This window comes from Phyllostomus discolor, chromosome 1, assembly GCF_004126475.2.
Source record: "Phyllostomus discolor isolate MPI-MPIP mPhyDis1 chromosome 1, mPhyDis1.pri.v3, whole genome shotgun sequence".
In the NCBI taxonomy this organism is placed as follows: domain Eukaryota; kingdom Metazoa; phylum Chordata; class Mammalia; order Chiroptera; family Phyllostomidae; genus Phyllostomus; species Phyllostomus discolor.
Window position 1 is genome coordinate 87194633 of NC_040903.2, and position 26251 is coordinate 87220883.

Below are 26251 nucleotides of genomic sequence, written 5' to 3' on the forward strand. Positions count from 1 at the left end.
CATTGGTTAGGTTTATTCCTAGGCATTTTATCCTTTTTAAGCAATTGTAAGTGGAATTGTTTTTTAATTTCCCTTTCTGTTAGTTTCTTATTGGCATATAAAAATGCAACTGATTTTTGGATAATGATGGGTTGCCCAGGCACTGGTTTCTGTCTCACCTTACTCAGATCATTGACAGAAGAGAGACTCGCAAACTTTAGATGCCAAAAGTCCACTGAAAACCTCTAGAGCTACACCTCTAGAGCTAATGCAGTACTACAGATAGACCCCTGGGAATGCTCCAGAATAGAAAAAAGTAAAATTCTTCAGCTGGAGATAACATACCCAAACCCAGAAAATACATATTCTAGAAATGTTTGAGAAGTCCCCAGAATCTCTAGTGCGGCTGGTAGATGAAGGCTTCTCCCTAGTGAAGACAATCCATAAAGACAGGAAGAGGTAGCTGGGCTTTTTAATATGCAAATTTCAACAAAATGTAACAAAGCATATGAATAAGAAGGAATTATGGCTCAATCAAAGGAACAACAAAAACTCCAGAAACAAACCCTAAACAAAAGAAATGTGTGAATTGCCCAACAAATAACTCAAAGTAACATCATTAAAATGCTCAGTGAACTAAAAGAGAACACAGACATCTAAAAGAAATCATGAAAAATAATGCATGAACAAAATGAGATTACCAAGAAATATATATAGAAACTATTAAAAAAAAACCAAAAATAAATTATTGAGCTGTAGTATATAGTAACAAAATTAGGGGGAAAATGACTACAGAGGATAAATAACAGACTGGATTAATCAGAAGAAAGAATTAGTGAACTCAATGACAAGGTCAGCTGAAATCAGAGGAACAAAAGAAAAACAAAGGAAAATGAAGAGGTCCTAAGGGACTTATGGGATACCATTAATAGTACAATATACCCATTATGGGAGTTCTAGGAGAAGACAGAGACATATGGTCAAAAAGCCTATTTGAAGAAATAATGGCCAAAGTTACCAAATTAGAACTGAAATGAACATACAAATTTAAGAAGCTCTAAGAACTGCCACCTGAGTAAAACCAAAAAGATCTACAGTGAGACACGCTATACTCAAACTGTCAAAAGTCACAGAAATTATCTTGAAGCAGCAGGATAAAACGAAGATTTCTCACAAGGTAATAATTGGATTTCTCAGCATAAACCTTGTAGGCCAGAATGGAGTGGAAAAATTCAAAATGCTGGAAAAAAAAACCCTGCCAACCAAGAATACTGTACACAACAAACCACATGTAAAAGCCTCATGACATTGAATTTGGCAGTGATTTCTTGGCTATGACACTGAAAGTACAACCAAAGCAAAAATATGAGGGAGGACCCCCCAAAAGTAATTTATTTATAAAAAACTGGGTATTTATTCTTACATTTTTAAACTTCAGTCACCTTCAAAATACTCTTCATTGGATGCAATATACCTATCAAGACGTTTTCTTCCATGGGACAAAAGAGTTTTGAATTCATCAATTTTGATACCTCTTAGAACTTCTGTCATTTTTTGTTTTACCTTTTCCACATCAACAAAATGTTTCCCTTTGAGGACTTTTTCATTAGGGCAATGAAAAAAGTCACTTGGGGCAAGATCGGGTGAATAAGGAGAGAAGGCAGGGGGTCATGCCATTTTTGGTCAAAAACTACTAAACAGCTATTGTGGTGTGGGCAGATGTGCTCATAAATCACCCATCATGAAATGGGCAAGTGTGTTAAAAGAGGTTTTTTAAAAAAACTGAAGCTTAACACAGACTCTCACAACATCACCAGCTGGTACACTAATACAGATGGGCTCCTAGAACACTCACCTAGTGGGGGAAGCCTGTACTCCAGGGGGCCTGACCACCAGAAGATAGTTACAGCTTTTGGGGTTCCCCCTTGTAGATAGACTGGACTTCATAAAACTTGAAAACTCCACAGCAAGTGAAATGCAGAGTCAATAGGCAACAAACAAAATGGGAGAAAATGCTTACAAAACATGAATCTGAAGAGGAATCAATATTCAGAATATTTGAAGAACTCCTACAACTCAACAACAAAAGAAAACTTGACTAAATAATAGCAAATGACTTGAATACACATTTTTCTAAACAAGATATACAAGTGGCCAGCAAGATTATAAAAGTTCTCAACATTTGTAATCATTAGAGCAATGCAAACTAAAACCATAATATCACTACAGTGGTCACTATTAAAAAAACAGAAAATTGTTGACACAGATATGGAGAAACCCTTGCATACTGCTGTTAGGAATTAAATTTGGAAAACAGTTTAGAAGTTCCTCAAAAACACAAAAACAGAATTACCATAAAATCAGTAATCCTACTTCTGGGTGTATATCTGAAAGAATTGAAAGCAGGACCTCAAAGAGATATTGCAGCATTATTTGAGATGGCCAAAAGGCAAAAATAGGCCAAATATGCATTGACATATGAATGTATAAAGAAAGTGTGGTATATACATACAATGGAATATTATTCAGTTGTAAAAAGAGAAATCTTTTCACACCCTACAACATGGATGAACCTTGATGACATTATGCTGAGTGAAATGGGGCAAATACTATATTATTTTAGTGATATGTTTAGAGTAGTTAAAATCACGGTAACATAAAATAGTATGACAGTTACTGGGGCAGGGTGAGGGGGCACTTTTACCACCATTAAATGACATTCACTCAAAAGCAGAATCTTTACACTTGAAGTTGTTGTAAAGGTGAATATATTTGTGGTAAATTCTAATTTAAAAAATTAACTATTTGGTTAAATGGATGTTTTAAAATCAATTTTCAAAGTCTTTCTCTCAGTTTTGTAGTAGGTGCTGTTTCTCCTGCTGTTGTCGTGCCTTCCATGCTGCTCTTGCAAGAAAACGGGTATGGGGTGGAGAAAGGCATTCCAACCTTACTAATTGCTGCCAGCAGTTTGGATGACATCGTGGCTATCACTGGATTCGGTACATGTATGAGCATAGTCTTCTCCACAGGTAAAGAAGAAAATACAACCACTACCACATAACTTACAGCTTTTTTGTTGTTACTGTTCTTAGTTCTTTAAGTAAGGTTTATAGCTTTCCTTCATTTGTTAACCAAGACTTTTTTACATTTAACAGCTTTTTATCCATCATAGACTAGGAAGGAAATTTCTAGACTGGGAAGGAAATTTCAATGGGTTAAGAAACCACTACTTAACAGAAATGATTTCATTTTAATGACCATATACGTCTATTAATTTGAGAGCCATTTTATTAGCATTTATCTGCTCATGTTGCTTTGGAATTTTATCACAGTTTTTTTTCTATAATTCAGAACAATTATTTATTTATTTATTATTTTATTTTTAATATAATTTATTGATTATGCTATTACAGTTGTCCCATTTTCCCCCTTTCACTCCCCTCTACCCTCTCCCACCCACATTCCCCCCCTTTAGTTCATGTCCATGTGTCATAATTATGAGTTCTTTAGCTTCTACATTTCCCATACTGTTCTTGCGCTCCCCCTGTCTATTTTCTACCTTCCATCTATGCTACTTATTCTCTGTACCTTTTCCCCCTCTCTCTCTTCCTTCCTCTCCCCTGTTGATAACCCTCCATGTGATCTCCATTTCTGTGGTCCTGTTCCTGTTCTAGTTGTTTGCTTACTTTCTTTTTGTTTTGGTTTTAGACATGGTTGTTAATAATTGTGAGTTTGCTGTCATTTTACTGTACATATTTTTTATCTTCTTTTTCTTAGATAAATCCCTTTGACATTTTATATAGTAAGGGCTTGGTGATGATGAACTCCTTTAACTTGACCTTATCTGAGAAGCATTTTTATCTGCCCTTCCATTCTAAATGAAAGCTTTGCTGGATAGAGCAATCTTGGATGTAGGTCTTTGCCTTTCATGACGTGGAATACTTCTTTGCAGCCCCTCCTTGCCTGTAAGGTCTCTTTTGCGAAATCAGCTGACAGTCTGATGGGAACTCCTTTGTAGGTAACTGTCTCCTTTTCTCTTGCTGATTCTAGGATCCTCTGCTTAATTTTTATCTTGGCTAATGTAATTATGATGTGTCTTGGTCTGTTCCTCCTTGGGTCCAACTTCTTTGGGACTCTCTGAGTTTCCTAGATTTCCTGGAAGTCTATTTCCTTTGCCAGATTGGGGAAGTTCTCCTTTATTGTTTGTTCAAATAACTTTTCCACTTGTTGCTCTTTGTCTTCTCCTTCTGGTACCCCTGTAATTCGGATGTTGGAATGTTTAAAGATGTCCAGGAGGTTCCTAAGCCTCTCCTCATTTTTTTTGAATTCTTGTTTCTTCCTTCTTTTCTGATTGTATATTTCTTTGTTCCTTCTGGTCCACTCCATTGATTTGAGTCCCAGTTTCCTTCCCATCATTTTTGGTTCCCTGTACATTTTCCTTTATTTCACTTAGCATAGCCTTCATTTGTTCATCTAAATTGCAACCAAATTCAACCAATTCTGTGAGCATCCTGATCACCAGTGCTTTGAACTGTGCATCTGATAGGTTGGCTATCTCTTCATTGCTTAGTTGTATTATTTCTGGGGCTTTGATCTGTTCTTTTGTTTGGACCATTTTTTTTATCTTGACTCACCTGTTATGTAGTGAGGGGCAGAGCCTTAGGTGTTCACCCAGGTGGGGTAACCCACATCATTGGGTTGTGACGTAGTATGTGAGGGAGGAGTCCAAGAGGGAACAGTGGTGATTGCTCTGCTCTCTGCTGGATTTTAGTCACTTCCACTGCTTCCCCCAAGCAAACTGGGCCCTTCTGGTGCTGATTCTCATGTGGGTGGGTTTGTGCATGTTCTAGGACCCTGTGGGTCTCTCCAACGAACTCTTCTGTGAGGCCGGGAGTTTCTCCTAGCACCTCAACCCCCACAGGTGTTTTCAATTGGTGTTTTGAGGCTTTATTTCCCCACACCATAGCCCTGGGTTGCACAGTCTGTCTTGCTCTTCAGTTTCACCTGGTTTATCTGCGTGCGAATGTGGGACAGCGTGGTCCATCAGCCCCTCCACAGTCCACTACCTCACTGGGTCCATCCACTGCCACTTTGTGCACCCGGGCTCAGCCAGCCAGCCCTTTGCCGAGAGTCCTCCCCAGCTAGCTGCCTGGCTCCGCCCCTCCTGGATGAATATTTCTTCTCTAATTCCTTGGTTGTTGGACTTCCATATAGTTCAACTTTCTGTCAGTACTGGTTGTTTTTTTGTTTCTAAATTTTTGTTGTCCTTATTTTGGTTGTGCGAGAAGGCACACTGTGTTTACCTACAACTGTGTTTGGCCGGAAGTCACAGTTTTCAATAGTAAATTTTAAACAGTCATATTACCAATACTACTAATATATTCAATAGCTATTTTTTTAATGTATCTTTTGGTCATCATTGTAAATAAATGGTTGCTTTATTATTAAGACAACTTAAACATATAGAGTATAGGCAACTGTGCCTTTTGGTAGTGGTGGTACAACAGGATCCTGCACCAATTCTGAATCCCAAGGTAATATTTTTTTGAGAACATTTTTTAGTTTATTTGAGCCAAAATGATGACAACTGCAGAGAAACTGTTATGTAGTGAGGGGCAGAGCCCCAAAATCTCAGTGGATTGAGAAAATGCTCTCAAAAATGACAGTTTTGCAGTTTACTTTGTAAATTGTAATCAAAAGAGGAGACATAACAGGGTTACATGAAATCCCCCTTGGAGGTAGATTAGAGAGATGTGGGAAAGCAATGTAAAATGAGACTGGATAAAGAATAAAATGGAAAGACACATACTTCTTTTACATTGGTAAGCATAGGGTAGTTAACTGTTCACATTTACAACACAGAGAAGGTATTTGGGCAATAAGATAACAATGAGGGGGCCTGGGGTCTCATGCTCTCATGAAAGATTGTGCCTTGAGTAGACTGGAAAAGGGGGAATTACTTGGACAGTTTAAAGTTCTGTTGTCATCGATGCAAAAAGAGAAGACACAGACTCACTGCGGTTGACCTTTGTCGAGGAAGATACTGACCCAGGACGTGACTACCTGCTAAGACTTGCTTTTAGTTAGAAAGTTTTATTTCCAGACCAGCCTATGTGGTTATTTTAGGTCTCTGAGCTTGTGAGGTCACCATGCAGGACTCCCCTGAGCTCGTCAGGTTTGGTATGTGGCCCTTTTTTTGTCCTCAGATGTCATGTTGGTAGCTTAAAGTCTGTCATGAGGGAAGTATTTATATCAATGAAACAGACAAAATCTACAAAGTAGGCATTCTGGTCTATCCACAGAGACAGTTGTTAAACTTTTGTCACATACTATTGCTTCTAGGCCTTTGCATATATGGTCCCTCTCTTCCCCAAGGTCATATTTGATCTTGAATGTCACTCAACAGAAATTGTGAAAGTAAAAATTTCCACATTTAGTAATGCTTTAGTTATCTACAATGTTTGAAATTCAGTCTCCTGTATTACTGAAGCACTGAAGTATTTTAAGTTTCTCTTGAAATCCTAAGACATAAATTTTTTAAAAGGGAAAAGGGAAAAATAAAATATGCAATAGTCATATCCCAGAAATAACAATTCTTTTTAAAATTTTATTTAAATTGTTGTTGCAGTACAATTTTCTATCTTTTACTCCCATCCCAACCCACCCACCCAACACTCCCCTCCTCCCTCCCATTTCACCTGCCCCTAGTTTTTATCCATGTGTCCTTATACTCGTTCCTGTAAACCCTTTCCCATTTCCCCTTTTCCCCTGAAATTCCCCCAAAATTCCCCCTCCTCTCCCCTCTGAACTCAATTCTTAATCTTTTCATGTAAGTCTACTCAGACTCTCTCTATCTCTTTCTCTCCCAATATTCTTATAAAATTATTCAATGTTGACCATACTTGCTTACAACCTGAGTTGTTTTGCATCTAAATATATATAGCAAACATATTTCTATTCAGTAAGTATATTTATATGATATTTTAATGGTGGCATAGAATTAAATTGGCTGCATCTTAATTATTGAAAACTGAAGTTGACTCCAATATTTTCTATTAAAATAATACTTGATGGAACAGCTTATAGCTATATAGTTGTACATAAATTTAATATTTTCTTAATCTTAAAAATGTAATTGTTGAGCTAAAAAGTATATAAAGTTATAAGCTTTTGAAATATATTACCACAATAGTCCTACTACAGGGCACAAGCTTGCCACTTCCTCTTCTCCCTTTTCAAAAGTAGGTATTGTCTTTTTTTACTTTTGCTAATTTGGTAGGTAAAGTGAGGCCTCTTTAAATGAAGTACTTTCACAACTAGTGATATTAAACAAATGTTTGTGTTTATTGGTCATTGGCATTCTAGCATGTCTAGCAATTATAAATTGCTTTTCTTGAAATATTTTGCCTCATATTGTAGGGGTGACCTTTTGTTCTTTTTCATTTGTCAAGATTCTTCATAAAATTAAGAATGATAACCTTGGTTTTATATTCTTTAGTTTCCCCCATTTTTTATCATCACCTGAGAATATATTTATTGGTTTTAGAGAGAGAGGAAGGGAGATGGAGAAAAAGAGAGAAGCATTGATGTGAGAAACATTGATTGGTTACCTCCTGTACCTGGGGATCCAACCTGCAACCTTTACAATTGAGTCACCCAACCAGGGCAGTTTTTCCCACTTTTGATTTGACTTTTAACTTCATAAGAACTCTTTTTTGTCATTCAAAAGTTCTAAATTTTTTAAAGGTTTTATTTATTTATTTTTAGAGAGAGGAGAAGGGAGGGAGAAAGAAAGACAGAGAAACATCCATGTGAGAGACACATCAATCAATTGCCTCTGACACAAGCCCCAACAGGGGACCAGGCCCGGAAACCAGATATGTGCCCCAACAGCTGTCAAATCAGTGACCTTTAGGCTTGCATGATGATACCTAGGCCACTGAGCCACACCAGTCAGGGCCAGAAGTTCTAAATTTTTTATCAACAAGTCTGGTGATATTTTCTTCATTACTGGTATCAGGTATTCTTTCAGAAAAAAATTGTGCTCCTCTTTTATTGTGCCAGCTACTGTGCCAAATACTGAGGATAAACAGTGAACAACAATATTTATAAGCAATTGCTTAGCACTTGTTCTAAGTTTCATAAAGGTTTCCACTAATTTCATAGTCACAATAGTGCTACACCCACTTTACAGATGAAGGAAACTGAGGAAGAGAGTCCAAAGTCACAAATAACTTGGTCCAAAGTCACAAATCCAATAAGTAGGGGAGCCAAGATACAAATCTGGCCCAGACCCACAGTTTTAAATACTATTCAATACTGTCTGTTGACACAGCAGACAGAAAATATCACGTGACCCATGTACTCAAGGAGTTTATATTAAACAAATGTGATCAATATTAGACAGTATAAGATGCTATGGGAACATGCTACAAGAAACCAAACCTAATTTGAGGAGGACATAAAAAGTGAAAAACCAAGCAGCCATATGCTAAAAAAAATCCTCTTTTATTACATGACTATGTATACTGTCACTTAAAATTTTGAGGACTCTAAAGGTTTTATTGAGTTGGCCAAAAAGTTCATTTGGTTTTTTTCATAAGATGGCTCTGGTAGCACTAAGTTGCCTTTACCTTCATTCAAAACAATTTTGTTAGATTGTATTGTGACAGCTGTCATGTCAGAGTAAATTTTTAAAAAGACATTAAAATTGGTGAATTTTTGTGTAGCCATTTTAATATTGAAGATGGAAGAAAATATGCAACATTTTTGGCATATTATGCTTCATTATTTCAAGAAAAGTAAAAAACAAACTGAAACACACACACACAAAGATTTGTGTAGTGTATGGAAAGGGTTCTGTGTGTGACTGAACATACAAAAGTGTTTTGCAAAGTTTTGTGGTGGAGATTTCATGCTGGAAAATGAACTGTGGTTGGGTAGAGGCATTGAAGTTGAAAGCAATCAAATTGAGACATTAATTGAGAACAATCAAATTATACCATGAAGGGAGATAGCCAACATACTCAAAATATCCAAATCATTAGAGTTATTGGTGAAAATGAAAAATGTGTCTTTTATTTTATTAAAAAAAAATACCATACAGAGTTTTTGGCTAACCCAGTATTTTATACATTAGATCTTCAATGTGGATGTATTTTGGAATATACTATCAAGATCTAACTTTATCTTCCTGGTCAATTGGCCCTTTTAGCATTATATAATGTCCTTTTGTGCTCTGTTTTTAAAGTATATTTTATTGATTGTGCTATTACACTTGTCCCATTTTTTCTCCCCTTATCCCCTTCTGTCCTACACCCATGCTCCCTCTAGCATTCCCCTTCCCTTAGTTCATGTCCATGGGTACTACATGTAAGTTCTTTGGCCTCTCCAATTCCTATACTATTCTTAACCTTCCCCTGTCTATTTTCTACCTATTATTCATGCTTCTTATTCCCTGTACCTTATCCTCCATCCTCCCTGCTCTTCACCCCCACTGATAACCCTCCGTGTGATCTCCATTTCTTGATTCTTTTCCTGTTCTAGTTGTTTGCTTAGTTTGTTTTTGTTTTGTTTTTAGGTTCCATTGTTGATAGTTGTAAATTTGTTCTCATTTTACTGTTAATATTTTTTATCTTTTTCTGTTTCTTCAATGAGTCCTTTTAACATTTCATTAATAAGGTTTTGGTAATGATGAATTCCTTTAACTTGACCTTATCTGGGAAGCACTTTATCTGCCCTTCCATTGTAAATGATAGCTTTGCTGGATAGAGTAATTAAGATTGTAGGTCCTTGCCTTTCATGACTTGAAATACTTCTTTCTAGCCCCTACTTGCCTGCAAAGTTTCTTTTGAGAAATCAGCTGACAGTCTTATGAGAACTCCTTCATAGTTAACTCTCTCCTTTCCTCTTGCTGTTTTTAAGGTTCTCTCCTTATCTCTAATCTTCGCTAATGTAATTATGATGTGCCTTGGTGTGTGCTTCCTTGGGTCCAGCTTCTTTGGGACTCTCTGAGCTCCTGGACTTGGATGTCTATTTTCTCTGCTAGATTAGGGACGTTTTCTTTCATTATTTGTTCAAATAACTTTTCCACTTGTTGCTCTTCCTCTTCTCCTTCTGGCACCCCTGTGATTCAGATGTTGGAACATTTAAAGTTGTTCCAGAGGTTCCTAAGCCTGTTCTCATATTTTTGGATTCTTGGTGTTGGTTTTTTTTATTCTGTTTCTGTTGAATGTTTATTTCTTCCTTTTGTTCCAAATTATTGTTCTGAGTCCTTCTTTCCTTCCTTTCACTGTTGGTTCCCTGTATGTTCTTCTTTATTTCACTTTGTATAGCCTTCACTTCTTCCTTTATTTTGTGTCCATAAGCAGTCATTTCTGTGAGCATCCTGATTACCAGTGTTTTCAACTCTGCATATGATAGGTTGGCTATCTCCTCATTGCTTAGTTCTTTTTCTGGAGTTTTAATCTGTTCTTTCATTTGGGTCATATTTCTAGTACACCTGTTATAAGGGGCAGAGGCTTAGGTATTCACCAGGGTTGGGCAGCCCACTTTGTTCCATTATGGCACTATGTGGAGGAGGGGTCAGCGAGGGAACAATGCCAATTGCTTGACTCTTGCCCAGCTTTCAGTCACTTCACTTGTTTCCCACAAATGGATTGTGCCCTTTCAGATGCTGATTCCCAGGTGAGTGGATTTGTGTACATTCTAGAATCCCGTGGGCCACTCCAACAGCCTCTCTTGTGAGGCTGGGAGTTTCTCCTGCTGCCAACCCCTCATAGATTTTTATAGCCAGAGGTTTTGAGGCTTTTGTTTCCCACTCTGGAACTGTGGGTTGCATGGTCTGTCTTGCTCCCCAGTTGTTCCTCCCAGCTTATCCACATGCTAATGTGCTGTATCCTGGTATGCTGGCTGCCACCTCGCCTGCCCACGTCAGGTGAGGTGGCAGCCAGCGCCTTGTCACATGTCCTACCTGCCCCTGCTTTCTGTCTCCACCCCTCCTACCAGTTTGAATGAATGTTTCTTCTTTAACTCCTTGGCTGTGAGACTTCCATACAGTTTTATTTTCTGGCAGTTCTGATTGTTTTCTGTCTTTAAAATTGGTTGTTATTGTTCTTTTGATTGCCTGAGGAGGTGAAGCATATCTGCTTTTGCCTCCATTTTATGGAAGCCCTTCTGTATCTTTTTTGACAATATTTGACTTGAAGTCTATTTTGTCTGATATGACTATGACCACCCTTGCTCCCTTTTGGTTTCCATTTGCATGGAATATCTTTTTCCATCCTTATCATTACAACAGTCTATTTTAAAGCAATAACATCAATCACACACAGAAACTACTCCTTTACATCTCACCCTCCCCACTTAAAGTTATTAATATATCAAATTTCATCATTTTATATTATATATCCATCCATTAACCTAGATTACAGTTATTGTTATTTTTATGCTTTTATATTAAATTCTATCACAGAATGAAAAGTGATGAACTTACCACCATTCCAGCATACAGGATTTTTAATTCATCTATATATGTACCTTTGCCAGAGGTTTATAATTTTATATGTGTTTACTTTTGTGTTGCTAATGTCCTTTTATTTCCACTTGAAGAAGTCCCTTTCTTCCTCTCCTTCTCCTTGCCCTTTCCATTATTATTATTATTATTATTATTATTATTATTATTATTATTATTTCTCCTCCTCCTCCTCATCTTCCTCCTCCTCCTCCTTCTTCTTTTGAAGGAAGGTTTAGGGTTAATGAACTTCCTTAGCTTAGCTTTTGTTTATCTGGGGAAGTCTTAATTTCTCCTTCATCTTTGATGACAATTTTGTAGAATAGTGTTGTCAGTTAGCAGTTTCCTTTTCTTTCAACACTTTGAATGTATAATCCTACCCCCTTCTGGCCTATAAATTTTCTGCTGTGAAATTCTTTGATAATCTAATAGGAGCTCCCTTGATGTACATAATAAGTTGTTTCATTTGCTACAACTTATCAACCAACTTGTAGAGTTTCATAAAGGCTTTTGTACTATATATCATTGTTAAGTTGGTGTCTCTGTGCAGGATTGAAATTCTGAGGCTTTCTATTCCACCTTATTGTTGTTTTCACCCTCCAGTTCTTTATATATATTTACATGCTTTACTGATCTAAACACACAAAGCTTAACTGAATTTCCTGTGACCCAGTATCATTTTTAAAAACTTATTATAATTAAGTATAGATATGGTAGCATAAAATATATTGAAAACTCACTTGACCCTTGAATAGTCCCAAGATTAACGCTGGAATAAACCTTTTGTTTATGTCATTACTGTTAATTTGTTTTTTTAATATTTAAGTCATTTTTTCTTTTTCATATAGTACATCAGAGAATAAATATTATCAGCCTTGTGCTAGGTGCCAGAAGCGCTTCTTTGTCAACCTCTGGCCATCCTTCTACTTCACCTGATCTCCTAGGTAGGGTGTGTAAAGGGAGCACATTGTAGCTTATTAGGTCTTTGTTTTCTAGCCTACTTATTCAATAAACATTTTTCAATAAACTGTATATAATAAATTACTTAAGAGTACATACATAATTTATCAAATAGATCTGTATAGCCCTAACCAGTGTGTCTCAGATAGTTGGGCATAGTACTGAAAAGCAAAAGGTCACTGGTTCAATTCCCAGTCAGGGCACATGCCTGGGTTGTGGGTTTGGCCCCTGGTCAGGCAAGTGTGACAGGCAACCAATTAACGTTTCTCTCTCACATTGATGTTTCTCTCCCTCTCTTCTCTGTCCATTCCCCCTCTCTGAAAGCAAGTAAATAAAATCTTTAAAAACCAAATAGATCTGCATATGTTTTTATATTTGTTAATATTAATGGTTAATTTTCATCTATTTTCTCTATAAAACACATATCTTTTTTCATGTATCACCAAGGTTTGATTTTCTGATGTGTTGGGTGTGTAAAAATACTTCTCTATGAAATGTTTTCCTTATGTGTGCCCCTACAGGTGATATTCTTAATAATCTTGCAGCCTCTTTTCGGAATATACTTATTGGTGTGCTGGTAGGAATAATTTTGGGAATTTTTGTTCGCTATTTTCCAAGTGAAGATCAGGTAAATAAAAAATAAATCAACTTTAGAAGTATAGTATTAGCTATTTCTTTAAAAAATTTGAACTTTTAGAAGATGCATGAAATATGAAATTTGATGTTTACTGTCTTTTCCCAAAAGTAGCTTCCAATGACTACTCTGTTTAAAACTGAGCACAGTTGTGACTGATATGAGTCAATGCCCTGACTGAAGTATTTGCTTTCACACTAGGCAAATAAGGAATATTAGAAAAAATTTTGATGAAGCACTGTGTAAGTCATATATTTATAAATGTAATGAAGATGTTGAGAGAAAATATATATATATAACTTTTATAAAAGGTTATGTACTGATTAAATACACTTAAATAAAAATATGTTTTGTAACCTATTCTGCTATGAATATATCTTTTTACTATGTTGTTGGTGAAGTTACGCTTCCTAATGCATAATAAATTTACAATGGATACTTGAAAAGAAAAAATACTTAGTTCAGAGTACCATATCCATTCCACCCCACCCTTCTTTCTTTTTTTAATTGTTGTTCAAATACAGTTGTCTCCTTTTTCACCCTACCAAAACCCCCCTTCCCACCCATCCCCACATCTCACCCTCAAACCTACCCCCTTTGGCTTTGTCCATGTGTCCTTCATACATGTTCCTTGAAGGCCCTTCCCCTATTATCCCCCATTATCCCACTCCCTCCTCCTCTCTGGTTACTGTTAGTTTGTTCTTAATTTCAATGTCTCTGGTTGTATTTTGCTTGCTTGTTTGTTTTGTTGATTAGGTTCCACTTATAGGTGAGATCATATGGTATTTATCTTTTACCACCTGGCTTATTTCACTTAGCATAATGCTCTCCAGTTCCATCCATGCTGTCACAAAGTGTAGGAGCTCCTTCTTTCTCTCTGCTGCATAGAATTCCATTGTGTAAATGTACCATTGTTTTTTGATCCACTCATTTACTGATGGACACTTAGGCTGCTTCCAGTACTTGGCTATTGTAAATTGTGCTGCTATGAACATTGGGGTGCATAGGTTCTTTTGAATTGGTGTTTCAGGATTCTTAGGATATAATCCGAGCAGTGGTATTGCTGGGTCAAAATGCAGTTCCATTTTTAGTTTTCTGAGGAAACTCCATACTGTTTTCCACAGTGGCTGCACCAGTCTGCATTCCCACCAACAGTGCACTAGGCTTCCCTTTTCCACCCCACCTTTCTTCACTAAATTACCTTTTGACTTCTGACAATTTTTTCTAGTCTCTTTTACCTCACACTTTTCCTTAAACATTTTAGAGGAGACAGACTCCCATTTATTTCTGTATATTTTCTGAGTTAAATTCACTCCCTTTGACTAAGGTAACACTACTAAACTCAGACTTTCCCTGCCCTGAAGAATGTTCCATTACTCTTGTATTTCTGTAACATCCACCTCAGTTTGCCTATAACAATTGTTATAGCTAATGAGGTATTCAGAAATTTTTTTTAAGAATTCATAGTATATGTTACATAGAACTACAAGTCATATTGGTCTCTTTTTGTTTTTTCTTCACTTACAAAGTATTTTTTATTTTTATTAGACATTTTTAGAGCCATTTAGATTTACAGGAAAAATGAGGTTATTAAAGTTATATTTGGGAGGGGTTTGTTTTTTTTTCTTTTTCATTAAATTTATTGAGGTGACGCTGGCTAATAGGGTCATATAGGTTTTAAGTGTACATTTCTGTTATACGTGATCTGTATATTGCATTGTGTGCCCACCACCCAATGTCAAATCATCTTCCATCATCATATATTAATCCACCTTTACACATTACTAGCCCCCCGCCACATCCCTTCCCTCTTGTAACCACCATAGAAAAGGGAAGGGTTATATAATAGCCTGTGTCTATAAGTTTCAGTTTTATATCCCATATATGAATAAATTTATACAGTTCTTAGCTTTTTCTGACTTTTCATTTAGCATAATATTCTCAAGGATCACCCACGATGTCACAAATGAGAGTATTGCATCTTTTCTTATGGCTCAGTAGCATTCTGTAGTACATATGTACCCCATCTTCTTTATGCAATCTTCTATCACAGAATATGTAGGTTGCCTCCATGTCTCAGCCACCATGAATAATGCTGCAATGAGTATAGGAGTGTATATGTATTTTTGAATAAATGTTTTTGAGTTTTTCAGGTAGAAATGCAAAAGTGGGATTGCTGGGTCATACTCTACTCTTAATTTTTTGAGGAAACACCATAATGTTGTCCACAGTGGCTATCCCAGTTTACATTCCCACCAGCAGTGAATGAGGGTTTGTTTTTCTCCACAACCTCTCCAATCCTTGTTATTGTCTGTCTTGTTGATAATAGTCATTCTAACAGGTGTGAGCTGGTATTTCATTGTAGTTTTCATTTGTATTTACTTAATAGCTCGTAAAGTTAAGTATCTTTTCATATATCTGCTGGACATTTGTATGTTTTCTTGGGAGAAGTGTCTGTTCTGGTCTTTGGCCCATTTTTTAATTGGATTGTTTATTTGTTTATTTATTTGTTGAATTGTATGAGTTCTTTATATGTTTTGGATACTGACCCCTTGTTTGCAAATATCATCTCCCATTTGGTTGGTTGCTTTTTGTTGGTGGTTTCTTTTGCTGTGAAGAAGCTTTTTAATTTGATACAATCCTATTCATTTATTTTTTAAATTCCATTTATTTATTTTTAGAGAGGAGAAGGGAGGGAGAAAGAAAGGGAGAAAAACATCAATGTGTGATAGATAGATTGATCAGTTCCCCACCGAATGTCCCCAACTGGGTGCCTGGCCCACAACCCTGGCATGTGCCCTGACTGGGAACCGAACTCACAATCTTTGATTCTCAGGCCAGCATTCAATCCACTGAGCCACATCAGCCAGGGCCCATTCATTTATTTTTACCTTTATTTCTTTAGCCTTTGGGCACAAATTCATGAAACATTCTCTACAACCAAGGTCCATAAGTTTAGTACCTATGTTCTCTTTTGTGTAATTTATTGTTTAAGATCTTCTATATTAGGTCTTTGATCCATTTTGAAACTGTAATCTAGTTTCATTGTTTTGCATGTGACTTTCCAATTTTCCCAGCACCATTTATTGAATGGACTTTCTTTTCTTCATTGTGTGTTATTGGCTCCTTTGTCAAAAATTATTTGCCTGTAGACATACGGTTTTATTCTGGGCTCTCAATCCTGTTCCAATGGTCAGTTTCTGCATTTTTCTGCCAGTTTCATGCTGATTTGATTTTTGTAGCTCTGTAGTGTAATTTGAAACCAGGTAATGTGATGCCTCTGGCTTTATTTTTTTTTTTCTCTCAAGATTGCTTTGGCTATTTGGGGTCTTTTGTGGTTCCATACAAATCTGATGTTTTTTTGTTCTCCTTTAAAAAATGACATTGGGATTTTGATTAGTATTGTATTAATTCTGTGTATTGCTTTGGATAATATGGCATTTTAACTATGTTGATTCTTCCAATCCATAAATGTAGAATATCTCTCCATTTCATGGTATCCTTTTCAATCTCTTTTAATAACAATTTGTAGTTCAGTATATAGGTTTTTCACATCCTTTGTTAAGTTTATTCCTAGGTGTTTTTTCCTTTGGTTGCAATTGCAAAAGGAATTGTTTTTTCATTTCTTTTTCTGAAGCTTCATTATTAGGATATAGGAAAACAGTGGATTTTTGTACATTGATTCTGTGTCCTGCAACTTTATTACATTTGTTTATTGTTTCTAATGGGTTTTTGGTGAAGTCTTTAGGGATTTCTATGTACAAAATAGATTCATGTTATCTGGAAAAAGTGACACTTTTATTTCTTCCTTCCCAATTTGGATGGATTTTATGTCTTTCTGTTGCCAGATTTCTCTGGCTAGGACTTCCAGAACTGTGTTGAATAAGAACGATGAGAGTAGACATCCTTGTCTTGTTCCTGATTTTAGATAAAAAGCTTTCAGTTTTTCACTGTTGAGTATAATATTAACTGAAGGTTTGTCATATATGGTATTTTTTATGTTGAGGTACTTTCCTTCTATACCCATTCTATTGAGTGTTTTAATCATAAATGGATTTTGTATCCTATCAAGTGCCTTTTGTACATCTATTAATAAGATCATATAAATGTTATCCTTTGTTTTGCTAATGTGGTATATTACACTGATCAATTTGCATGTGTTGAACCATCCTTGGACCCCTGAAATGAATCCCACTTGATTGTAATGTATTATTTTTTTAACATATTGTTGTATTTTGTTTGCTAGTATTTTGTTTAGGATTTTCGCATCTATATTCATCAGAGATATTGGTCTGTAGTTTTCTTTTTTTGTGTTATCCTTGCCAGGTTTTGGTATCAGGGTTATACTGGACTCATAAAATGTGTTAAGAGGTATTTCCCCTTCTTCAGTTTTTAGTAAGAATTTGGAAGGAATAGGTATCAAGTCTTCACTGAACGTTTGGGGGAATTCACTAGAGGAGCCATCTGGTCCTGAACTTTTATTTTGGGGGAGGTTTTTAATGGTTGTTTCCATTTCTTCACTGTTTATTGATCTCTTTATATATTCCAATTCTTCATGACTCAGTCTAAAAATATTACATTTCTAGGGACTTGTTCATTTCCTCTAGGTTATTGCACTTGGTGGCATACAGTCTTTCATAGTATTCTAGTATGATCCTTTTTATAATTGTGATGTCTTCACTTACACTCTTTCGTTTATGATTTTTATATGAGTCTTTTTCTCTTTTTTTCTTTAGTCTACCCAGGGGTGTATCAATTTTATTATCTTTTCAAATAATCAGCTTATTTTTGGTTAATTTTTTGTATAGTCTCTTATTCTCTATTTCATTCAATTCTGCTTTAATTTTTATTATTTCCTTTCTTCTGCTGATTTTGGGTTGCTTTTGATCTTCCATTTCTAGTTCCTTAAGATGCAATGTTAGGTTGCTTACTTGGGATTTCTCTTGTTTCTTGAGATAAGCCTGTAAAAATATAAACTTTGCTCTTATTACTGCTTTCACTGCATTCCAGAAGTTTTGATATGTTGTATTGTCATTCTCATGTGTTTCTATATATTTTTGGTCTCACCTTTTATTTCTTTTTGACCCAGTCTTTTTTCAGTAATATGTTGTTTGGTCTCTCTATATTTGCGGGTTTCTTTACATCCTTTGTGCAGTTAATTTCTAATTTCAAATATTGTGGTCAGAGAACTTATTGATGTTAGTTTTGTGACCCAACATATATTCTATCCTTGAGGTGTTCCATGTGCACTGGAGAAGAATGCATTATTTGATATTCTGGGATGAAAGGCTCTGTAGATGTCAATTATTGTCATTTGACCTACTGTATCATTTAAGGCCAATATTTCTTTATTGATTTTCTTCTGTTTGGATGATCTATCTAGAGCTGTCAATGAACTACCAAGGTCACCAACTATTATTGTGTTGTTGTCTGTTCCTCTCTTAGTTCTGATAGTAGTTGCTTTATATATGTCAGTGATCTGAATGAGTTTGTGTGTGTGTGTGTGTATTACATATTACATATATACATATATGTAATCCTCACCTGAGGATATGTTTATTGATTTTAGAGGGAGAAGAAGGGAGAGAGAGAAAGAGAAACATCAATGTGAGATAGAAACATGGATTGATTGCCTCCCATTTGCACCCCGACTGGGAATCAAACCCACAACCTTTTTGGTGCATGGGACAATGCTCCAACCAACTGAGGCACCCAGCCAGGGCAGAGAGCATGTATATTAAGAAGTGTTGTGTCTTCTTGATATAGTATCCCTTTTATCATTATAAAATGTCTATCTTTTTTTACTTGTTACCACTGTTATCTTGAAATCTATTTTGTCAGATGTAAGTATGGCTACACCTTGTTTTCTGTGGATGCTATTTGCTTGGAGAATCATTTTTCACCCTTTCACTTTGAGTCTAACTTTTTCACTTTAGGTCTCCTGAAGGCAGCATATGGTTGACTTGTGTTTTTTTCATTTGATCTGCTACTCTTTGCCTCTTTATTGGTGGATTCAGTCCATTTACATTTAGGGTGATTACTTATGTATGAGGATTTCCTATAGCCATTTTATCTTTTGTTTCCTGGTAGCTCTGTGCATCCATTGGTCTTTTTCTCTTGTGATTCATTCTGTTGTCTTTGTTTGGTGGTATTCCATACTTCTTTTCTCTGTTTCCTCTTTTTTTAAATATGTATCTCTGTTTTAGAGGATGTCTTTCATGTGATTACCATTAGGTTTATGAAAAAGAAATTTTCATATATACAGTAATCCTTTTCCTATTAAATGCATCATATCTCCATCCTCCTTTGTAAATTAAGACCTTTGCCCCTCCCCTTTTATGTTTTTGTTATCAAAGATTATCCCTGTTTATGCTATGTGTTTGTTGGTGATCTTATTCATAGTTTTGTGACCTTTGTTTTTTGTTTCAGGAAGAAAAACCTTCTTGAGTATTTCCTGCAATAAATGTCTTCTAGTGCTAAATTCCCTCATCTTCTGGTCTGAAAACATCTTTACTTCTCCTTCATATTTAAAGAATAACTTTGCTGGATATATTTTTCTTGGGTAATTTCTTTCAGTCGTTTGAATATTTGGTTCCAATCTCTTCTGGCTCCTAGAGTTTCTGCTGAGAAGTCCTATGATAACCAGATGGGCTTTCCTTTATAGATTACTTCCTTCTTTTCTCATGTTGCCTTGAGAATTGTTTCTTTGTCATTAATATTTGACAGTTTTAATACAACATGCCTTGGAGAAGACCTCTTTGTGTTGAGGTAACTAGTTGTTCTGTTTGCTTCTTGGATTCAAGGGCTGGTTCTTTCGATGGGTTTGGGAAGTTCTCATGAACTATTTGTGTGAATAGGTTCTCCATTCCCTTATTTCTCTCTTCTTCTTCTGGTATGCCTATTATTTTCATAGTGCTCTTTCTGATGGAATCAGATAGTTTTTGTAGAGTTATTTCTTTTTTTTTTTAGTGCTCAAGTCTCTTCTTCACTCTGTATCATTTCTACACTTCTATCTTTGATATCACTAATCTATTTCTCTATCTGGTCTGCTCTATTTCCTATGCTCACTAATTCACTCTTGATCTCTTTGAAGAGTTCTACACATCCAAAATTTCTGTTTGCTTCCTTTGTAAAGCTTCAGCCTCTTTAGTAAATACTCCTTTTGTTCATTGGTTTTCTGAGCACACTAAATTGTCTGTCTGCATTTTCTCACATCTCATTGAGTATTTTCAGAACAGCAATCTTGAATTTTCTGTCATTTATGTTGCATATTTTCATGTCTCTAAGTTTGTTTTCTGGAGATTTTTAAATTTGTTTTCCTAGCTGCCTTCCTACCTTGGTTATTCATGGTATTTGATTGATTCCTTCTCTGTCTAGGCATCTAGCACTCCTCAAGTAGGTTGATAAGAAATCTTCATATTCTTTTCCAATAGGTAGTGCTGAGTCATAGGTTTTTAGCTCTGTGAAATCCCAGTGCTGTCCTCCACAGCCAGATGCTGCCATCAGTGTAGCTGTGATGTTTAGGGGTTGGGGAGTGGGGAGCTGGGGGAAGCAGTCAGCTTCTTTGTTTTGCCTTCCTGGTAATGGCAGTGTCAGATCTCATGGGGTTCCCTCATGCACCATCCCAGGGACTGGTCACAGAATGCACCATTTGCTCAGGGAAAAAGGCACTTCTGTAGTACCAGTTGTTGGGTTTACAGAAAATGTGCTCTGAAACCCAACACCAAGGATAAAAGGAGGCAACCTGTGGGAGGCTATGAGGCAGGAGGTCTCCATGGCTTTGTTTCCCTGTCTGGAATGTTGCCACACCCCCTTGCTGTGTTCTTGCCCAGGTTTCTGTGTGCAGCTGCAGCTGGTACTACCCATTCCTACAGGCTTGCCCACTGAATCCCTTTGTTCATCCCAGCTGAGGGGAGAGCCAGCCACATCCAGATTCTTCCCCTCTCCAGGCTGGGTCCCACAGTGAGATACCCTCCCCCTCACCCCTGCTGCAGGACTATGTTCATAGCTATCTCAGTCCTTTTCCCTTCTCACATCCCCTATTTGTCCCCACCTGCCCACCTTAGATGTCTCAATGCACCAATCTCTCAGGCATGTTTGTCAGTCAAGCAGAGAATCTTTTGTTGAATTATAACTGTTCAAACTTCAAGGAGAGAGACCAAAGGGGTCTCTCACAACACCATTTCTCTGACAAGTTAAAGAATTTCAATCACTTTACTGATGTTAGTATCAGAGAAGTGGCAGATAATCTCAGTAATTACAAATTTCATCACTTGTTACAAAGTCCACTAAAATATTTGGTTAGGAAGAAAGTCAAATTTTTAGACATTATTTAAAATAATATATAGAGACATGGTATCAAAAAGTTACTAATAAATGATAAACAATGTAAGTATTATATATTTAATATAAATTAATTTTGTAAAAATTTATCTAGGCTAATGTTCCACTGAAGAGAGCAGCCCTCATTCTGAGTATGTGTATCACTGCTATCCTAGGCAGCATTCACCTTGGCATACACGGAGCCGGAGGGCTGTGCACACTGATGTTGTCAGTCATTGGAGGACTGAAGTGGTCCAACGGAAAGGTAAGTATTTTTAACACACCATTTTTAATGATAAAATCACTGCACTTTTTATATTGAAATGGACATTTAGGAAATCTCATTCTAATTGGAAGATACTCTAGAAGTTCGTATCTTTGAGGAAGTGTACAAATCAATAGAGAATAAAGCATTTAGGAAAATGACCTGCACATGCACAGAAAGGAGCTATCACATCAGGCCTAATTTTCCCAAGTTTTATGAAATATGATTATATAATTTTATTGATTTAATTATTTTCTTAATTGAAATTTTAGTTACACAATTAATACATGAAAACATGCTCTTAAAAGGTTAAATAATACAGAAGGTCCACATGTAGACCCAATTGTAAAAGACTCCTTTTCCCCACCACTCCTGAATATCCAATGCCTCTTCCCAGAATTAATCATTCCTCTAATCAGTCCCCTATTTGTAGACATTTAGATCATTTTTACTTTTTGTTATTATTAACAGTGCTGCCATGAACAGTCCTGTTCATGTGTCTTTTTGCAAATGTACAGCTCTTCTGTTGGAATATATTCCTAGTAATGGAATTGCTGAATTTAGAAATATTATGTTTCTATTTCGATGGGTACTGCCAAATTATCCATTCAAAAGTTTTTATTTATTTACACTATTTACTACCAACAAGGTAGGAGATTCCCTAATACATCAGCCCTTCAGTAAGTAAAAACTATACCATTGTTTATGAAATATTACTCAGCCATAAAAAAAAAAATCTTGCCATTTGCAGCAACATGGATATAGGTAGAGGGTACTTAACTAAGTGAAATCAGTCATGCAGAGAAAGACAAATACTGTATCTTTACTTATATGTGTAATATAAAAACAAAACAGCCCTGAGCATTGTGGCTCAACTGGTTGGGCATCATCCTGCAAAGTGAAAAGCTGTGGGTTCGATTCCCAGTCAGGGTGTACGCCTGGGTCTCGGGTTCTGTCCCTGATCAGGATGCATACAATAGGCAACCGGTGGGTGTTTCTCTCTCTCATAGATGTTCCTCTCCCTCTCTTTCACCTTCCCTTCCCCCCTCTTTAAAAAGAAATAAATACAACCTTTTAAAAATAAAAATAAACAACAAAACAAACATGGTAAAACATGGTAAAAACATTCATAGATATAGAGAACAAACTGATGGTTGTCAGAGGGGAGTGGGGTGAGGGAATGGGTGAAAAAGGTGAAAGACAATAAGAGGTACAAACATACAACTGTAACATAAATAAGTCACACTGATGTAAAGTATAGCACACAGAATATAGTCAATAGTATTATAATAATTTTGTTTATGACGTCTTTTGTCTAGAAGTAAAATTTCCTATAGTCAAACCAGTCAGTTCTTCCTTTTTTACTTTGGATTCAGTATCTTACTTAAGAAAGATTTTTTTACTAAAAACTACAAGATTATAAAACTATAAACATTATAATATCTTCTATATTATCATCTAAAACTTTAGTAGTTTTTGTTTTGTTTTTTCATTTAGCTCTTTAATCCATCTGGAATTTATTTCTGTGAATGCTCTGAAATAAGGATGTGTGTGTGTGTGTTTATATATATTTGTAGACATATATATATACACATATGATACACACACACACACACACACACACATATAAGCATATATAAATTAAATAGTCAATTTTGGCCAAATTATTTATTGACTTATCATTAATTATTCAGTGACCTTTAAGTGCACCTTTTAACATGGCCTGTACCCTCACATATGTCTAAGGTCATTTCTGAAATCTAATCTTACTTATCTATTCCTATAGGTGTTCTACTTAAGTCTATCTTAAACCATAACTCATAATTTACATAGAAGATTTTCTCTCATTTATTTTAAAAGAATTTCTTGCCTTTCCTACCCATATTCTTTCTTAGATAAACTTTAAAATCAGCTTGATTTGTTCCCTACCCAAAATTATACTGGCTTTTTGTTTAGTATTCCAATAAAATCAGAATTAAAAATGGAATTAAATGGTTATTAAATTATAATTAGATGAATAAAATTAAAACTACTAGAATTCTCTTTTTATATGATAAAGGAAATCAGACAGTAAAAAAAATGAACTTTAAGGATTAAAAATAACAAATAGGATAATGTGCTATAACAAGGAAAAAAATACTGGTTTTTCTTTCTTTTTCCCTTTTAAACTTCACTTTTATAAATGGCAATCAGAAAACCCAGACATAAAAGGAATAGTTAGAAAGGTAACTTATGCCCTAAACAAAGGATATCAAAGTTTTATGTATCTTCTATTTAAATATATAAACCTACATTAAGCTAAAATCTCTTCATCCAAGTTCCTGGAGAAGAGCCAGAGCACTGCTGTGCCCACAGGGGCTCTGCTGTTGTAACCACATCACTGGCAAGTAGCAGTGGGAGAGATTTGTTTCCAGAAGGGGAAGCTGGGCAGGCAGCCTAATAAGAATCTATATGTTTTGGTTTGGTTTTAAGGAAAAAACAACTTTGAAGTTTTCAAAATGGGTTCTTTCAAAACAGCCTAACAGATGAGCAATTTTTTTCCCCAGTGGTCGAAGACTATCAGGGTTCACTTTCATAGGACTGGGTTCCAAGGTGATTTTAGTGGGGTGTTTGCCTGATCTTGAGTGTGTTCTCATCAGGCATGCTGCAGTTCTGTCTTTGTTCTGTTTCCTTACAAAAGCTAGATTTCTTGCTTAACCATCAGAATATGTCTCCAAAGGCCTTAGTTATTTCATGAAAAAATTACCAAATATTTTTATGTTATAGCTTTGTGGATTTTTTTAGTCAAATTCTACCTAAGTGAGTAAAAGAATTAACCAACTTTTAATTTTTATTGTTTTAATATTTCTCCTACAAATAAAATATTTTAATTTTATGCATTAAAATAGACTTTGAGTTTCTGAAATGCAGTTACTTTTATGTGCCACAATAACTAAAAATGTATTACTCCTTTCAACAGATTAGTGTCCAAAAGATTATTTCAACTGCATGGGATATTTTTCAACCCCTTCTTTTTGGTTTGGTTGGATTGGAGGTATCTGTTGCATCTCTTAAATCAAATGCTATTGGTAAGACCGATTGCTGGCATGAAAAATGTAAGAGTTGGAAATATTTAAGAAAATTATGAATAATTTTTATTTTTATTTACAGTATGTCTTTGAATGCCACAAGGGCCTTCTCCAGACACTCACACTGAGACATTAACATACTTTTGCTCTTCTTGCTCCTGCGTGTGCTCTTTGTTACCAAAGACAGACCATCATCCCCCCTGCTTGAGTGACCTGAGGAAGTGGGGATGGGCATTCTTTTCTGAGGAGAAATATTAGCTACTATCGGCACCATTTGAATGCTTTTATTTATAGTGAAAGCTCAAAATCTGAGAGCTCAGAATTAAATATAATTTATCATATTTTTCATGGTATCTCCACCATCAGATAATCTCTTGCACTTTACATCAAGGTCTCAATCATTTTGCATTTTTATGATTGTTATTTTTACTTAAAAAATAAAGGCAGAAAGAGGCAGTAGCCTCAAAGTATTTTCAACACTCTCACAAATCATATCTCCAGACATGAAGAGTCACTTCTCCCCAAGGACCGTGTCACTCATGTTTGCTTCTGTCTGCTATAGGCATTTGTGTCGCCACCATGACTTTGGCATTATTGGTTCGGATTTCTTTTACATTTGTATTGATGTCTTTTGCTGGGTTCAATGTTAAGGAGAAAATATTTATTGCTTTATCATGGATACCCAAAGCTACAGTCCAGGTAAGGACATATTAAGTAATTCTGATAATTTCACTGTTGATTTTTAAAAATTATAAATGACAAATGTTTGCCCAATCACAAAATACGAGCTATATAGCCTTACTTGTAAAATGCTTGATTGATCACAACTACTCATTAAAATTTATAAAATCTTCTGAAGATTTATATAATTCTTCTGAAATTCAAAAGTATAATTTTATGATAAATATTTCCTTAACTTATGAAAACATTTTTGTTTTCCCAAAATGTAAAATAAGAACATATCTGGAAATTGGAATCTTTGTATTTTGCTAAATATTGTAGAGCTGAATATTATGATTTTAAAGTAGAGACACATCAATTCATCTTAAAATATATCTTTTCTACCCCTTGTACCCCTCCACCACACATGAATGCACATGTATTATTACTAATTACACACTAATTTTGTATGACTATTAGATTACTGACTGACTCTTCCCATTAAATCACAGGAAAAGGATAGGAACCATCTCTGGGGTTTTTTTTTCCCCATTGTTTTTCCTTTGCATTTAGCACAGTCCCTGGAAAGCAAGAAGTACACAATAAATAACCATTGCATGCCTGCAAGAATGAATGTATGAAGGACGTAGTTTTGTCCTCTAATTCAATGATATTCCCTCCTACTAAAAAAGGTATTATTACTTATTGGCAGACTCTTTCACCTGGCAGCATAATGTCTTGATTCCCTGAGAGTCTTTTCTCCATTGTTATTCCAAAACAAAAGCTTCTGAGCTTTCATACAACAAAATTCTCCCTGTCGTGGTTAGAAAGCAGGCCTCTGGGGCTGGACT

The 26251-nt window shown here is 35.7% G+C and overlaps 1 protein-coding gene across 1 annotated transcript in view; it reads left to right on the plus strand.

Moving 5' to 3' along the window:
• LOC114492884 (sodium/hydrogen exchanger 9B1) overlaps positions 1-26251 on the plus strand; it is a 78169-nt gene that overhangs the window by 50824 nt on the left and 1094 nt on the right. The window contains 5 exon segments of the mRNA XM_028507486.2: positions 2833-3008; positions 12973-13079; positions 21523-21672; positions 24632-24740; positions 25303-25439. Coding sequence (XP_028363287.2) covers positions 2833-3008; positions 12973-13079; positions 21523-21672; positions 24632-24740; positions 25303-25439 — 679 coding nt within the window.